General features: G+C 43.8%; 1 protein-coding gene across 7 annotated transcripts in view; it reads left to right on the top strand.

The window, feature by feature from the left end:
- SCUBE2 (signal peptide, CUB domain and EGF like domain containing 2) overlaps positions 1 to 17,173 on the top strand; it is a 61,650-nt gene that overhangs the window by 11,273 nt on the left and 33,204 nt on the right. For 6 of the 7 annotated variants that reach the window (XM_072969475.1, XM_072969473.1, XM_072969474.1 and 3 more), the window contains 6 exons: positions 899 to 1,033; positions 5,572 to 5,697; positions 8,026 to 8,142; positions 8,901 to 8,990; positions 13,543 to 13,659; positions 14,622 to 14,744. In XM_072969475.1, the coding sequence (XP_072825576.1) occupies positions 899 to 1,033; positions 5,572 to 5,697; positions 8,026 to 8,142; positions 8,901 to 8,990; positions 13,543 to 13,659; positions 14,622 to 14,744 (708 nt within the window). The remainder of the gene's footprint in view (positions 1 to 898; positions 1,034 to 5,571; positions 5,698 to 8,025; positions 8,143 to 8,900; positions 8,991 to 13,542; positions 13,660 to 14,621; positions 14,745 to 17,173) is intronic. The other variant, XM_072969476.1, reaches the window with a different exon arrangement.

The following is a 17,173-nucleotide window of genomic DNA, read 5'->3' as shown; positions in this document are numbered from 1 at the left end:
TGTTCTATGTCTTCCGTCCTAGGCATCCTCACTGCCAGTCCTCCACTCCAGTCCCCTACTAGTGCCAGCTGTGGCTTTTACAGGCACACGTGTGAAGCTGGACTCCCAGGCTTTCAGTTCTTCCCTTTCCCTGTGTCTTACCCTCAGCTGCTGCCTTATTCTTCTCAACATGAGGGGCCAACCATGTCACCCCTGCTCCAGTGGTTCCCACCTGCTTCTGAAATGAAGTAAGAACTTCTTTGCCTGGTATTCAAGGTCCTCCACAGTGTGACCCCAGTCTGTCTTCCCAGCTCTGACTCCTGTACATTCCCTGAATGTACTGGGTGTCAGCCAAATTAAATGACCCACCATTAACCTGAACATACTCTGTGCCCCTCAGCCTTCATGCTATTCTCCTGCCCTTTCTTCTGCCTAGAGTTCCTTCTCCTTATTTATAATTGAAGAAACCCTGCAGGGCTCATCCTTCATCAGCATTCCCATAAAACCTGAATCCTGCTACCCACAGCTGGATGTGACCTCTTTCCTTTGTACCTTATCTCGCAATTACTTGTACAGTTGTCTCTCCCTCTGCTGAAGGAGATGCTCATAGAGCGAAGGAATTGGAACTTCGTCTGTCTTCCTGTCTCCTCTGGCACGTGCTTTGGGAAGAGAAGGTGTTCAATAAATACTTACTGAACTGATTATCTTGTGTCCAGATGGAGTGCCTGTTTAAGGGATCCCCAGACCCCTGAGGGTTGGGTAATCACCTGGGACCCCATTTGTTTCAATTCTGAGAGCTGTGATGCAGGGACCTGCAGAGGGACCTTGTCTCTGCTTAGCAGGAGTCCCTGAGTTGCTGGGCGGGGGGCGGTGTGTGAAGCGGTCACAAAAGCAAAGGCTAAGCCTTCTCCCCCTCCAGATGTGGACGAGTGCCTGGAGAACAATGGCGGCTGCCAGCACACCTGTGTCAATGTCATGGGGAGCTACGAATGCCGCTGCAAGGAGGGGTTCTTCCTGAGTGACAATCAGCACACGTGCATCCACCGCTCAGAAGGTACCTCTGCTCTGCTGTGGGCGGGGGGCAGGGTCACATCTGAGAATCCCCCGACCTCAATGACTCTAGAGGGGAAGCAGTGGGTATAGAAAGCCTGAGGACGAGTGGGCAAGCTATTTTTGCTGCACCTTCCTCACCTGGCAAGACAAGCAAGTTGGCCTGGGTGAGCTCTGAGGTCTCTTCAAACTCTCACATTCTCTGATCCTAATCTCTAAACAGAGTACATTTCAAACATGACTAGATGTCTCAGGAGAAAGGCCATGGATGATCTGCCAAGTTTCTCAAAAAGGTGCTACAAGCCACAGCACCAAGTGCAAGCCTGCTCTGATCTCTGGGTGGGCAGGGAGGGGGCTGGAGCCTTCCTGTGGAGACTCAATGAATTGCCCCATTTTCAGCCCCAGTCGACCTGGCCTTCCCTGTGTTGGGCATTTTTCAACTCTGAGCCTCTGGGATTCCAGAGGGCAGGTAGACCCCTCCCCAGACTGGGGGTCTCTGTACTATGGTTTCCTTCACACATGTTGGCACTTACCTTTCCTCCATAAGTTTGCAGAAAACTCTTCTCTTCTAATGGCTTCATTCTCCCTGCTTTGAGTTTATACCTGTGTTATTCTTCTATTAGTTCAGTGGGTTCTCAGGAGGGAGAGGCATTAAGTACTTGTGGCCAATCAACTACTTTTAACTCGATGATATGCCTTTAATTCTTCTCTGCTCTTTCTTAAGCCAAAGAGCCGTGTTTTGATGGCTGGCTGTCTCCCAAGGTTGCGTGGGCCTGTTTTTAAGGGAAGTGCCCAAAATACTAGACTATTAATTCCTTTTAACATGTGCTGCTTGTTCATTCTCATCACTTAAGAGTGGGGTGATTTTAAGTTCTTCTACTATTTGATCACCGATTTGTAGATTCATTGTTTTAATCATGGTTTTAGTGACTTTTCAAGGGTTTCTTTGTGGAAGATGACTTTTGCCTCATTTTCCAAGAATCATGGCTCCTTCCTTATACCTAACCAGAAAGCCTATTCAGGTGCTAAGAAGAATGGTCAGAGAAAGGATGAGTTGGGTGGCCCTAATCACCCCAGCCTACTCACTGTCAGTGTTTGAGCTGGGTGGTCACGGACTCCAGCTGTAATCTGGTGGATCTCTTATCTCATGCAGACATGGCCCTTGATTGGGTACCAGTCAGGTTTTGTTCTCATTCTCCTGCCAGGTTCTGTGGACTCTTTGGTGAACTCTGCATCTGATCTGAGAATTAAGATTCCAGCAACACAAATGATCCAGATCTCAGGGCCTCTCCTCTTTGATTGCTCAAAGCTGCTTCCTGGGAAGTCACTCTGACTTTCTGTTCAGATGGCAGAGAGGGAGGTGGGACTCTGTAGGTCAGGCCATTGCTTGAACACTCCCAGTGTGCATCGTGCCCCTCATGAAGCCACTCTTCGTCAGCTCTTACCCTTGCTCTTCCAGAGCAGTGCTCAGCCTCCTTCTCCTGTCCCGTAAGCCCCCCGGACTGATTACAGACACAGAGTCTGTGTCTGTATTTACCAGAAGTAAATACAAGAGCAATTCCTTTCTGCAGTCTGTGTTTTCAAAATTTTCTACACTTCAGACATTCTTAGAACCCCTGAAGAGCATTTAAAAATGAGCATATACGTCTGGAGCGGAGCTAAAAAACAAAATCCAAGAATTTGAGTTGTGGTCTGGAAGCGTTCTCTGTGATTTTCTGTTGTGTTTCGACCTGATTGCTTGGCGAATTCATGGTGGGGGCAGGGCCAGCAGATTAGAGTGGTCTGTAACTGACCCTTGTATCCTAGGGTTTTAACTCTTCAAATAGAGCCATCTGTAAACAGTGTTCCTTTAGAATTTTCTCCTTTATATGCACATTAAACCCTTAGAAATTGTATTAAAATAGACTTTAAAACCCACAGTTGATTCTCTGAAAGTGGTTGAAAGAAGGCAAACACTGCAGGTTAGTATTTGCTGGTGTTGCTGTTGTTGTTTTTAATAATTATTTACTACGTTTTCTTCAATATAGGGGATCATAATAGCTGATTCTGAGGGAAACACAAGTTATTGTTTTTTTTCATCCTTCAAGACCCCAAAGCCCTGCTAAAGAGACTGTGTGTTCTCACCCATGTAATGGGGGTAGGCTGGAGAGAGACGCACCACCCCTGCCGGCCTTTGTCCCTATTCATGGGTGCTCAGGCTCTCAAAATGAGCATCCCCCTTTTGTTTTGTCCTCTCTGAGAATATTTTTAGAAGTTTGCACCGCTGCCTTTTCAAAGGCATGGGGAAGGCAGCAGGGAAATGAGGAAGCGGCTGTGCGCTCTGCAGGGGCTGTTTCCCCCTTCCCTTGCCCTGTTTGCTAGGCATAGTTTTATTCGGTTTCCAGAAATATTCTTCAGTGAAACCCTGAGTCTGGGGACCACCAGAATGGGGTATTTCTCATGTTTCTGAACTGGTAACCTCCTGGTGAACTAACAACCCTAAACACGACTGCCAGGCTAGTTTCTAGGGGGAGCCTGGAACCTCCCAGTTTGGACCAGATCCATCTGCCTCCCCTGGCAGTGGCCTTGTTTTGAGTCAGGTTACTGTGGAAAGCCTTGAGGTCACCTCTTGAAAAGCCCTTAGCATTTCCAGAGCCATTTAAACCTCCACTATCTCCTGGTAACTTTAGGTCTTGCTTAATATGATGTGACATCAGGGGGCAACTTCTTTGTGTATCCCCATGGTATCTGGCACACCATCAGTTCTTATGAAATATTTCTTGTGTAAATGAATTGCTCTGAGGCAGTAAAGGTCACTTTGCAAATGTCTTAAAAGACTTGTAAACAGAGTGAAGAAGAAGAAGAGGAAGAAGCAGCTGGCCTGTTTGGGAGTATACTTTCCACGTGTTACTGCGGCCTTTTCTTGGGCCCTGTTATGTTTCTCCCTAGGTGCTCCTGGAGCTTGTTATTTCAAATGCTCTGCTGATGCAAGGACAAATGTAATGCTTGCTGGGCCTTCCTAGGAGGACAGGACACTTCTCCTGGAGGCAGCTCTCACCTTCTTGTGCCATCTCAGTCCTGGGAGCAAATAAAATCTTCAGAAATCACCAGCCAGGGCAAAGAGAGAGCTTTCTGCCCACCCAGTGCAAGCCTCCTTCTGTGTTAATTGACAGCAGCCCTCGGCATGGGTGAATGAATCCCAGCAACTTCCAGCAGATTGAGTGCTAGAGTTCAAACAGCTCGTAACTGTCAGATAAAAAACAAGATGGTTTTAAGAGAATATGGGATGTATTAACTGTTGCACTGTCTTTTGGAATAGGAATAACATCTGTTTGTATTAAAACAATCATTCCAGTTAAGCATAGATCAATGGCCCCATAGTGAGATTTGGAGAGAAATGACTTTGACTTCATTAGAACCAATTGGCTAAGGTTTTCAGGACACAGCAGAGAACAGTATTGGATCGTAGAGAAGTTGAATGAAAATTTTTTGTACTCATGTTATAACAGTGCCACTTTCAGTATTAGAAAGTATTATGTTAGTAGAGAATCCCTGAGAACAAAACCCCTACCCTCAAAGATGTTTTAGAGTTGCATTGCACAAATGGAAAGAAGCATCACATGAATATGTACTTATTAATGTCATAGAAACCAGGCAGAGGTTTTGAGGATACTCTGGAGTGTGAGAACAGTTCCTTCAGAGTTCTGGGAGGTGGCAAAGTTCTCAAGAATTGGTATTGAGAAGAGGCATGAGGCTGGCAAACCACACATGTCTACTTGGCTATGACCCCATCATTTAGATGCCTGTTAAACCATCCAGGAAAATAATCCTCTTCCCACCACAGTTACCACAAGATCAGGCCCAATGAAAATTATAGTATGCCTGAAAAGGATTTCACGGCAGCTAAAGGCAACCACCTGTATAAGGTCTCCCTGCTGTCTCTGCTGTTGTGCTCCGAGCCTGCTGAGGGAGAGCCCAGCGATAAGTGAAGGTGGTCACATAAGGGAGCTCCCTGGGCAGGTGTCCAAGTGGTGATGCCAAAATACGGTAGTCACAGTCACTTCCGAAGTGTGGATTTGGTGGGGGTAGAAAGGAGGGTTGAAATTTTCTGAAAATCACCTTCAGGAGTGTGTGAAAAAGCGGGGGCTCAGTCAGTCTGCAGATTTCTGTAGAGAGTCTTTTTATCTCCTCCCATTCTTGACCGGCATGGATAACAAGATGGCAGAGATAAGAGTCTGAGGACCAGTTCCTGGGGTCCACAGGCTCCGATTCCACACCCAGCAGAGTGCTTCTGGTGGATCCTTTCTTCTCAGTGTTTTGGGAGGGCTCCCACCTCTTTGCGGGAGTGGAAACATGCTAGCTCTTGGGTGACATAAGAAATTTTTTATATCTCTGTTAATTGACCTGGCTTCATTTGAATGACATATTCTTTTAAAATGTGGGGCTGATGGACAGACACCCAGGCAGGCAGGTCTGTGCCCATCCCCCAGCCCCTTGAGGCACCCCGGGGGGCTCAGGGTTCTGACGCAACCCGCTCACCGGCTGCATGTTGCTGTTTTGCAGAGGGTCTGAGCTGCATGAATAAGAATCACGGCTGTAGTCACATCTGCAAGGAGGCCCCAAGGGGCAACGTTGCCTGCGAGTGCAGGCCTGGTTTTGAGCTGGCCAAGAACCAGAGAGACTGCGTCTGTAAGTACAGACTGGCGCACACCTGCACTGGGAACCATCCTGCTCCAGAGGTTGTCTTCTGCAGCCCAGTATCAGAAACATCAGGGAAGGCAGCCAGCATGAGACACTGACTTCCACTGAGGCTAAGTTCACTACACAAGAGTAGACTCCCATAGGGAAGGGAAATGAAGTTTTCCAAAGGAACCAGTCAGAAGGAAATAACATTCAGGACTAAGAAGTGTGAATGATGGGGACCAGGTCTCCCTGTTCCCACAGAATAAAATCAAATTTCCTTATCTGGCAGCTCTTTGCTACCTGGTTCCTGCTTCTTGTACAAACCTCATCGGCCTCCTTTCCCCAAACACCAAACTCCCTGCCCTTTGGAGAACAGCCCGTGCTCTTTCATGCCTCCAAGGCTTTTCCAAGCCTTCCTCCCTTCCTGGCTTGGTAAATTCTCAACCTTTAATAGCCTGCCGAACTTCTAATAATGATAAAGGTAATACCTACTGTGGGGGGAGTGTTTAATGTGTGCAAAGATTGTCCAAAGAGGTACCATAGTCCATTTAATTCTTACAGCCACCATCCTATGAACGAAGTATTCTTATTTTCATTTGAGAAAATTGTGCAGAAGGTACAGCTAGAAGGTCACACAGGGAGGAAGTGACAACTGTAGGCTTCAGACGTAGATCTGCCTGACTCTAAGGCTCACGCTCTTAATCACCATGCTGCACGAGCTCAGAAGCCTTCCCCAGTGGCCTCAGACAAGGCAGCCAGTTTGTGTTTTGGCTCCCACAGCACTGTACATTCCTCCATTATAGCAGGTGGCACTCTGGGTTGAATTGTGTGTTTCTGTGTCTGTCTGCCCAACTGTGCCCCTCCAAGTCAGGGATCTTGTCTTATTTTTGCCTCTTGGTCTTCCCTTGGTGCCCACCACGAGACATGCTCAATATGCATTTGTTTGACGGATAAGTCAATACATGGTGTACACAGTCCAGACACAGCTGCTACACAAGATGAAACACAATAATAACTCCAACGGATAACAGGAAGCAATCGGCCATTAAAGGTGTTACTAAACCACGATTTATGCGAGAGGAAGCAATGAGGGTTTCCTTTTAGGAACTCTTCTCCAGGCCATGAACCTTCTAGAAGACTGCAATTTGCTAGGAATGCTTGTTTACAGTGAGTAGAACTCAGAGATGGGGGGTAGTTTTGCCGGTGAGAGACTTCTATCTGTTGTCTCCATCACAAAGCAGAGTGCAGCCTTGAAGCCTGACAAACCAAGACTGATGCCACCATCACCAATAACAGGTTCTGACAGCCTCATAGGGCCCGGAAAAGTGGGGCTGGCTCCAGGTGTCCTCGAATGGAGGACCCAGGTCTCCACAGGAGACTCACCTATGGAGTGAGACTCTCCACATTTCACATGTCAGGAGCCAGTAGAATACCTGAAAGCTTATTTTTAAACATTTAAATGTTTTTAAGATGTCACTGCTCAAATAATACTATAATCACACCTGAGGAAAGAGTCAAGAAAAAAATTCCAGAATTCCATCACATAATCAGTTGTCTTGCTTCTTCATATTCCTTTTTAGTTGTTATATGCATACACAATTTGTACACAGCTGTAATCACAGATCAATATTTTTCTCATAGCACAAATATGTTTTTAGTTCTTTTAAATGATTGTGCAAGAATTTAAGTATGTAAAGAAAATATTATAACTTTTCCCTCTCCCATTTCCTTTGCCAGAGGTAACCACTGTTCAGTTTGACAAATAGATAGGTTTGTAGTTGGCTTTTTTAATGGGGTGGAGGCTTATCATTAATGTGTTCATACAAAGTCTTTGTAATTATTGGTTAATGTTGCATTAACTATGTGCAAAGGGTCATCATTTCTTCTGATTACCCTCCCTTCTAACTAATCCAGATGGAATCTGATGAGAGAAATCCTAACACATACATACAAATTAAATGTTGTCTGTCTGTTCCAGTCATAAAGTGCTACAGCATTTCCAAATGCCCCAGTACTTCTGATAGAGCAAAGCAGTAGTTTACAATCTTTTGGTATAATTTCTGTTAAATAGTGAAAATGTCCCCCAACCTTCCCATCTATCTTCCTATATAACATTGCTCAAATCTGTCATTCAGCATTTCTACCAGTCATATTGTGACTACCTGTTTACATAGACAGGGTTGTGGCCTGAGTTGAGGTTCTCTTATGCACAGTGCCAAGCACGTGCTAGGTGCTCACGTACTTCCTGAATGGAAATCAGAGGTCTTCTGTAGCAAACGCAGCCCCAGTAGTGGAAATCTCAGTGTTTTATGTATTGATTCATTTTCTGCTTAGTGACCTGTAACCATGGAAATGGCGGATGCCAGCATTCCTGTGAGGACACTGCTGAAGGCCCAGAGTGCAGCTGCCATCCACAGTACAAGATGCACGCGGATGGGAGGAGCTGCCTTGGTGAATGGTGACCCCCATACTGGGTTAGGGTCTGCCCCAGCCTGCTCAACCCGAACCCTAACCCTAACCCTAACTATTCATAGGGTTTAGTACCAGATGCAGGCTGTTTCCAGTGCATTTGCCCTCAAACAAGTCCCATGCTGCTTCACACAGGGCAGAGAAAGCAGTCCATGACTGGGATGGGGTCCCTTTCTCCCCGTGAGATCTTGGAAAGCTCTTTCCCCTCTTCTGGACTAGGCTACTCTTAAAGCTGGTATTCTGGGCACTGGGACAACACATCCCAAGAGGCCAGGACAACACAAAGTTACAGCCAGCTGTTTGTGGTGACTCAGTGGCCTTTGCCATCAGCAAGAGTCAGGGTTGCATATTTCTGGCAGGAGGCCTGCCCTGCCCTACATGGGGTGTTCTTTGCTAGCTCCGTTTTAGAGGTTCGCCCATCCAAGATTCTTTTCGTCCTGGACTAGGGGTTCTGGAATGACTCTGAAGCTTGCATTCCCTAGTGTCTGTGGTCAGTACAGTATAATAAAAAAACTTTTCAAAAAAAAATCTTTTTCATATTTAATATTTTTTAAGGCTCTGTGGCCATTTAACAAGCTGTGTTTCCCATAGAGCTTCATTGTAACACATTTTTATTGAGTGAACAGAGTCACATATCTCACATTGTTCTCATGTCTGGGATTTCCGTGGAAGTGGCTGTGCACTGGATGAACAATCTGACTCATTCAGCCTAAGAACTGTGCTCTTTGCGTCTCTTGCAGAGCGCGAGGACGCCGCTCTGGAGGTGACGGAGAGCAATGCCACATCCGTGGCGGATGGGGATAAACGGGTGAAACGACGGCTGCTCATGGGTAGGCGCCTCACCCCTCCTCCCGCGCCACTGCCGCCACTGCCGTTGTCTCTTCCCCTCCCCGACTTACTGCGTCTGTCCTGCAGCTGGGGCCCGTGTGCCCTCAGCCCAGCCGGACCAGAGTCAGCACTCCTGTCAAGCCAGGGTGTGTCTGTTCTCCACTCCTTGCTGTGTGGCTTAGTCACCATCCAAGACCCCTGGTATTGCGGGGAGAGTGCCAGCTCAGCTGTCGGAATAGCCGGGTTAGCATCCCAGCGCTGCTGGGACTGGCTGTGAGACTTGGACACACTGCCCCGAGCCTCTGTGTCCTGGTCTTTCCCTGAGATGGATGTAATACATTTGACCTCTTAGGGTTATCAGGAAGCTCAGTTAAGACAATAATATGCAAAAGAGCCCGGAGTCCAATGCCTGGGACTTGGTTGGTCAGTGCATGTCAGATCCCTTCCTTTGGAGTAACTGTGGCAAGAGAGGCACTTTGGGCAGTCCCGACTTAGCATGGCGATTTGGCTGGGTTTTTGTCCACTGAGTGTTCTATTTCAGACTCAGCCTGTGTTAATGGCAGAAGAGATGAATGGAGAAGAGTGGCACTTGGCTGGGGACACAGGAAGGTCTGACAGCAGGTCTGCCAGCAGAGCTGGAGTTGAGAGCAGATGCAGAGGCGGTGGCTGTGGGGGTGGGAATCACACAGATGCTTTGGCATGATTATTCTGGAGAAAGCTTGGCTTGAGCTAAGCAAAACCAATCTTTGATAGCTTCTGGATTTGATAGTCAGGTAAGATACAAAGCAGCCATTAGTTACCAGGCAGGTAGCATTTCTGGGCTCATTTCTTTTTAAAATTTAAGTATAGTTGATTTACAATGTTGTGTTAGTTTCTGGTGTACAGCATAGTGATTCAGTTATACATATATTCTTTTTCATATTCTTTTTTCATTATAGGTTATTACAAGCTATTGAATATAGTTTCCTATGCTATATAGTAGGAGCTTGCTGTTTATCTATTTTGTATAGAATAGTTTGTATCTGCTAATCCCAAACTCCTAATTTATGCCTCTCCCCCCTTTCCCCTTTGGTAACTATAGTTTGTTTTCTGTCTGTGTGTCTGTTTCTGGTTAGTAAATAAGTTCATTTGTATCACTTTTTTTCTAGATTCCACCTATAAGTGATATCATATAATATTTGTATTTCTCTGTCTGACTTACTTCACTTAGTATGATAATCTCTAGGTCCATCCATGTTGCTGCAAATGGCATTATTTCGTTCTTTTTTATGGCCGAGTAGTATTCCATTGTGTTTATATAGCATATCTTCTTTATCCAGTCATCTGTCAATGGACATTTAGGTTGCTTCCATGTCTTGGCTATTGTAAATAGTGCTGCTGTGAACACTAGGTACATGTATCTTTCCAAATTAGAGTTTTCTCCAAATAATGGGGCTCTTTTCTGCCCCATTAAATTATTATTTTTAATTGCCTTTAAATAGTGCATATGAATAATATAAAAACCTTAAAAACTTAATTAGTACCATTAAGCTTGTAATGGAATACACCATTTCCTTGTCTCATAATTTCCCATTTGCCAAAAGCAGCAATTTTAAATTCTCCTAGTTATTTTTTCTTCTCCTGACTCCCCCTCCCCCATCTTTCTGAAAAGGGAGTGTGTACAGTTATTTCTTGATGTGGCAGTTTTAGATATTAGCTTTTGACTTCCTGCAGAAGACTAACTTGTAGCTCTTCTGTCCGCCTCCCTTAGTACACATGCACTCTCCGCCCCCACACCTTTAATATAGTTTTACAATTTAAATCAACATATGTGTTTACATATTATGAATACCTAAATATGGTTCACCCCTGAGTCATGTATGTGCTGTGATTGTATCTTCTTTGTTTGCTTAGTTTTCTAAGTACCTCTTACCAATTCTTCTGCAAATTTGTGACGGAGCTCTAGAACCCTTTTTCAGTGTGTTCAAACACAGCAGGTAGCTTATCAATTCCATTTTCTTCTTTAAAAGTTTCTTCTGAAGCTTCTACCCTGCGCTAGTGGGGCCTGACTGCCGGGCTGGCTGCAGGGCTGTCATCGTGGTCGCTCCCTGAGCACCAGCTGGGAAATCCCTTCCCCACGCTCCTGTTTTGGTAGAGCCCGTATCTTCTCTTTTGTCCATTTACATGTGTAGAAATAGATTTTTTAAAACTTTGCATGGCTGTAAATGCCCTTATATTCTACCTTCACCCTTTCTTGAGAACTTGGCTCAGTAAAGAATTCAGAGTTGGGAAGAATATTCCATCAGAGTTTTGAGCATTCAGTGTTGTTCAAGAAGTCATTTTCATTCTTGATTCTTTGTATGGAACCTACAAAAGCTTCTCTCTGGGTATTTTCAGGGTCTTCTCGTTGTCCCTAGTGATCTGAAATTTCACAGCAATGTCCCACACTGTGGAATTTGTCCCACCTGTTATACAGAGCACTCAGTAGGCCTTTTCAAGAGGGACATTTGCATCCCTTGGTTCTAAGAAATTTTCTTATATTTTTCCTTTGATAATTTTCTTTACTCCATTTTCTCTGTTCTTTCTCTCTGAAATTCCTGTTAGCTGGCTGTTGTAACTCCTGGATTGCTTCTCAAATTTTCTTCTCTTTCCTCTTGATATCTTTGTTTTTCCTTCTAAGAGAGCTTTCTTTCTTTCTTTTCTTTCTTTCTTTCTTTCTTTCTTTCTTTCTTTCTTTCTTTCTTTCTTTCTTTCTTTCTTTCTTTTCTTCTAATCCTTCTATAGGATTCTCTTAAAATTTTGGCTTTCATATTTTAATTTTTCAAGAGTTTTACTTTTTTTGTTGTTGTTGGGACCTGTTCTTATCCATGGATACTTTTCTTACCTCCCTGAGGAAGTTAATTATAAAATTTTCTAACTTCTCTGTTGTTCTCTGTATTATCTTTATTTCCTTCAGGTTCCTTTTCCCCTGTTTACTTGATTTGGTGTATTTATTTCATATTAGAGGCTTTCCTGAAATGTCTAGTAATTCTCACTAACTTTTCTTATTTTATAGTGAAACACTAAAAAGCCAACTGGATATTCTGTCGCCTGGTTGGGCTTTATGCTTGGGTGACTAGGCAGTGGCTTAGTCATTTCATTTGGAGATCTTCAAATGCCAATATTTATAGGTCTTTTCACTTGGGCAGGTCAGTTTAGCTGGAGATGAATCCTTCAGTCTCCTGCTGGGGGTATAGGCTTGGCTGCCAGCTCTCTGGGAACTGGGGCGGTGGGGGTGGGGCTGAAAGTTTGAGACCTGTCTTTTCACAAGGTAGACTTTGACAGTGCCTCGCCCTCCCTCCTCTGCTGTTACTGGTGCCCTTGAGTCCAGGGCTTCTCTGGTCTGACTTTTCCAGAGGATAAATGTGTCTGCTGTAGCCCAAATTGGGATGGGCTGTGGGCTGTGGAACTAAGATGGCTATCTGGAGGCTTATTTGTCATAGACTCTCAATCCATCTTCCTGTTCTTAACTCCCTCCTCACCTCCTCCTCTAGAGTAACGTTAGTACCTCAATTCCTGAGCCTCTCTGGGATTCTGAGGCTCACACGAGCTTCCCACTTGTTGGCATCCTCTGCAGACTGCTAGTGTTGAACTTCCTGCTATTCCATTGACATGCCACTTCCAAATGTGACATATTTCATCTGTTGTCTTCTATTTTACTTGTCCTTAAGGATGTATACTTAAAAAATCTATTTACTCTCATTTCAGTGAGGTTTTGAGAGGAAACAGAGATAAACATGCATGTTCTGTCTGTCATATTTAATCAGAACTCAGCTTGCCCCCTGAGGCTTTACAGTGAGGTAGCTCTGGAAGTAAAATCAGTTTCTGGATGCCTGGATGCTAGCAGTTGAATGAATGGCATTTGTCTATTACTTGGAATTACTGTATGATATGCAGAACTAGGAGGCCATTAGCTTGTTGTTCCTCATCTCTATAAGTGTGATTTAACAATTGTGGCTGATTTTTCATGTAAATATGACAAATCTTTCTCCTTTCAAGGAAAGGTAGACTTCTAATAGGAGTTAATTGGTGGTTGCAAGGATGAAGTCATTCATCTACAGCAAGGGAGTGGTTGGGGTGGACCACGTTTACCCTCTCTTGCTTTGTCCATTACTCACCTTGAATAGAGAAGGTTCAGGATGAGGGAAGGAGCGTCCCCCCTTTGCTCTGTTCTGCCAGTTGTGGTCATACTTAGCAGGTCACTGGCTGTAGACCAACAGGAACTTCTAGTGGCTTCAAATCTGCCAGTAGAGAGGGAAGGCTTAGCAGGTTGGCAGAGGCATATTCATCTCTCATGCCACCCTGTCAGGTTTCCTTGAGAGATGTCACTTATTTAGATGGGGAGGAGCTGCACCTGTTCTCCTTCTAACTCACCTGCAGCTGGCAGAGACTTGGGGTATGACCGTGAGTACTCCACATGCTTCCTGATTTTCATGAATTTCGTCAAATGTTAATGCTGCATTGATATCCCTTTCCTCCCAGCTGTATCAGCACTTCTTTAGGAAGCTAACTGCCTTTTTCTTCCCTCCTTGGCAGAAACATGTGCTGTCAACAATGGAGGCTGCGATCGCACCTGTAAAGACACTTCAACAGGTGTTCATTGCAGTTGTCCCATCGGATTCACTCTCCAGTTGGATGGGAAGACCTGTAAAGGTAGCCTGTGCCTCTCCATGCTGCCAAGGTGTGGGGAGAAAGGCAGCTTTCCCCCTCCATGCCTCCTGAGTGACTCCAGATTTGCTTATGATTCATATTGTTCAAATGGAGGCTTCTCTTCCTTGGGCTAGTAAAAGGTTATAATTGAGTAAGCTTAATTAGAGCCACCTTAATTACACTAACTGTTGAGAAGGTCAGCTTCTACAAGCATCAAATGATCCATTTCAGGCAGTGGCCTTATTAGAAAAAAAAAAGCGGTGTTCAAGGAAACATTCATTTGCAGGAGATAATAATCATCAAATCATAAATAACAGCCTAGAGATTATTATATAAATAACAGCCAAGATTGTTATCCAGAAACTTAATGAATAACTGTACCATTAATTGTACTGATGAATAGAGACCCCAATGACCTGTTAGTATTTCACAGGCAAGAGTACAAAGGCTTAGTTCTTTAATATGATTTAAAAAAAAAAGTAGATAACCAGTTACCAGATAAAACTGAGAAAAGATAAGATTAACTGAGTATCAGAAATCATTTAAAAGCATTGAGGCTATTTGATCGTTGTGTAATTTGCCAAAAAACTCTAGTTCCTTATAACTTTAATCATTAAACTGGAATGGAAAGGATAGGAAAGGAAGCCATCTTATCCTGAGAGACTAGTGCAAGGGTGAGAATATACTAGGACATCACCAGTCTTTCCCATAGTTTATTTCCTTAACGCTAGTCAAGGGAAGGGTAGCCTAAGCCAGAGTTCTCTGGGGATCCACGCACTTCTCTTTCAAAATGCCAGAAAGGAGAACATGTGTCAAGATTAAAGACATCAGCAAACATCCTTAACTGCTTTTATGGGTCTGTTTTTGTTTCCGAGGATAATGAAGTGCACACAATAGCACTTTAGGGATTTGTGGAAAACAAGAAAAGTACCCCGGTCTGATTTGCCGATGCTTGCCTGTTACAGATATTGATGAGTGCCAGACGCGCAATGGAGGTTGTGATCATTTCTGCAAAAACACCGTGGGCAGTTTTGACTGCAGCTGCAAAAAGGGATTTAAATTATTAACCGATGAGAAGTCTTGCCAAGGTATGTGCTGAATCGCAGCCGTGCTGTGCAATGCCCACTGGTTGGAACGCAGAAGACAAGACCCCACCCGCTGGGCTCCTCACCAGAGTCATTAATCTAACCTCCAGCCTGTGCTTCACTTACTTCATCTGTTAGTAAAATACAAGCACTGAGGTACCTCACGGGTATATTTTGGAAATTAAGCTGTTAATGATTAGAGAACACCTTGAAGAACCCATCTGGTGAGATCACAGCAGAACTAGCTGCTAGAAGCAGAGTGGACCGCAGGATGCAAGCAGGGTTGCACTAGGGTGTTGAGGTTACGAATAATTTTCCTTTTCTGAAGTTTCCTTTAATGTTATGGATTTTTGGTGGCAAAAGATGTTGATTTAGTTCACATACCTTTTCCCAGCAAAAAGTTGAGGTCAACTCATAATCACCATCTTGTACCAGGTGGTCTCTTCCTTATGGGCCTTGTTTGAATGACCAGCCTTTGGTGTTTGGGGAAAGGAAGCGGGTGAGAGAGGGAGGGGATTGAGTGGAGGAAAGGCTGGGTGGTCCATGGGCAAGATTTCAGTCCCCTTCTCAGGCACATTCCTCCCACATAAGGGCTGCGGCAAGGGAACTTCTCTGGGTAGCAGTTGTTGACATTAATAATTATTTTGGACAATGATAAGCTGTTCTGGGTTGGGGGACATCATTTATATTTTCAGAGGAGCATCTTTATGCCCAATTGATATACAGGAAGAAGCTCTCAAGAAAGATGGGCTGTTGTTTATTCCTGTTCCATTTCTGAGAATAAGGACAACCTCACTTATGTTGTTAGAAATCCCAGAATTAAATCAAAATCAGAAAATAACATCTGGTTTCACTTTAGCTAATAAAGATGCAACATTGTCTTTTTACAATCTTACGGTGTCAGTCAGGTTTCTCCCTTGGTTTTTTTCTTCTTGATGCATAATTTGTCAGGCACTTCACATAGAACCCCCTTTAAATCCAGCAAGTTCATTCTGGATGATCACTGCATGGTTTCCTTCCATTTGACTTGGAAAGCAAATTTGCTGTTCCACGTAATGTTTCATAATGTATAGAGCAAGAAATACTGTTTAAGCTGTGTAAATACATTAAAAAGGAATTAGAAAAGTGATATCATTATTTTTGGCAATGCAAATGCCCGACATGAGCAGCCAAAGTCTGCTACTGAACAAGCCTACTTTCTGGGTAGCTGGCTGATATTAACAGAATTCATAGAATGACCTCAATTACTACAGAAGAAATGAACTTTTTCTTATTTTTTACTAATCAGTCTTGGTAGAACAAATATTTGCACAGAACAAAAATTTACTGAAGAAATTTCCAGGACTTCTGGGAAAAGTTACGGATGAAGAGATTTTGTAAGATTTTGCCTTTTTATAATTTCATTTTTTTCATTCCTTGAGTTCCTTCCAAATGTTTGTTTTTTTTATTAACATAGTTTCTCGTGGCACATTTGGCATTGAAAAAGTGATCTAGCAATGGTCTAGTTGGCTTCCCCCTGAGTCCTGCACTGTTCCTGGTTTATCCATTTGGAGACACAAGTCTTAACTCTGTTAAAACCTTCCGAAGGGTTGAGGAAATGAAGCACTGAAATTCTAGTGTTCAGGAAAGATGTGAGAATCAGACCAGGGAAGAAGGCATGATTAGATTGACAAATGCAGCCTCCTAAGGTTAGTTTCTGTGATCTCAACTGAAGTCAAGGATGCCTCCACACTGAACCGGGAAGTGAGGGCCCCCATGGGACTGGTGGTGGGAGAGAAATGAAGCCAGGGGATTGGCCAAGAGGATCCTGTTTGGAGCTTAAGCACCAAATTTTGGTGTCTGCAACAGAAAATCACCAAGGGTGTTAATTTTTTATTATTCTTATTTTTTATTGAAGTGTAGTCAGTTTACAACGATAGTTTTAGGTGTACAGCAAAGTGATTCAGTTATACATGCATACAAACATATATATTTTTTCAGTTTCTTTTCCATTATGGCTCATTACAAAGAACTGAATATAGTTCCCTGTGCTATATAGTAGATTCTTGCTGCTTATCCCCTTCACACATCGCCATGTGTCCAAGGATGTTAATGTTAATGCATTCTTTTAATTCAGAGGGCATCAAAACCCAGGATCAACTGGCCTCCCGGGACCAGAAGACTAATTCTGGCAAGATCTGAAAGAGATAGGAACCAGATTTATCTCTAGCTCAAGTGTTTCCTTCTTTTAATTGGCCATAGCTTATAAAATTACTATAGCTTTTTTTTCACCAATTAGTAATAAAACAATAATAATGCACAGGTGGCACCTTGTAGTTTACAAACCATTTTTAGGTATGTTATCTCATTTGACTTTATTGAGATATTTAAAATTACTCAGCCCTGCAGGTAAGCATGGGTGAGAGAGAACAACGGAGCTTTTAGGCAAATGC

Source organism: Vicugna pacos, chromosome 10, assembly GCF_048564905.1.
Source record: "Vicugna pacos chromosome 10, VicPac4, whole genome shotgun sequence".
Taxonomy (NCBI): domain Eukaryota; kingdom Metazoa; phylum Chordata; class Mammalia; order Artiodactyla; family Camelidae; genus Vicugna; species Vicugna pacos.
This window is presented reverse-complemented; position numbering and strand designations above follow the sequence as displayed.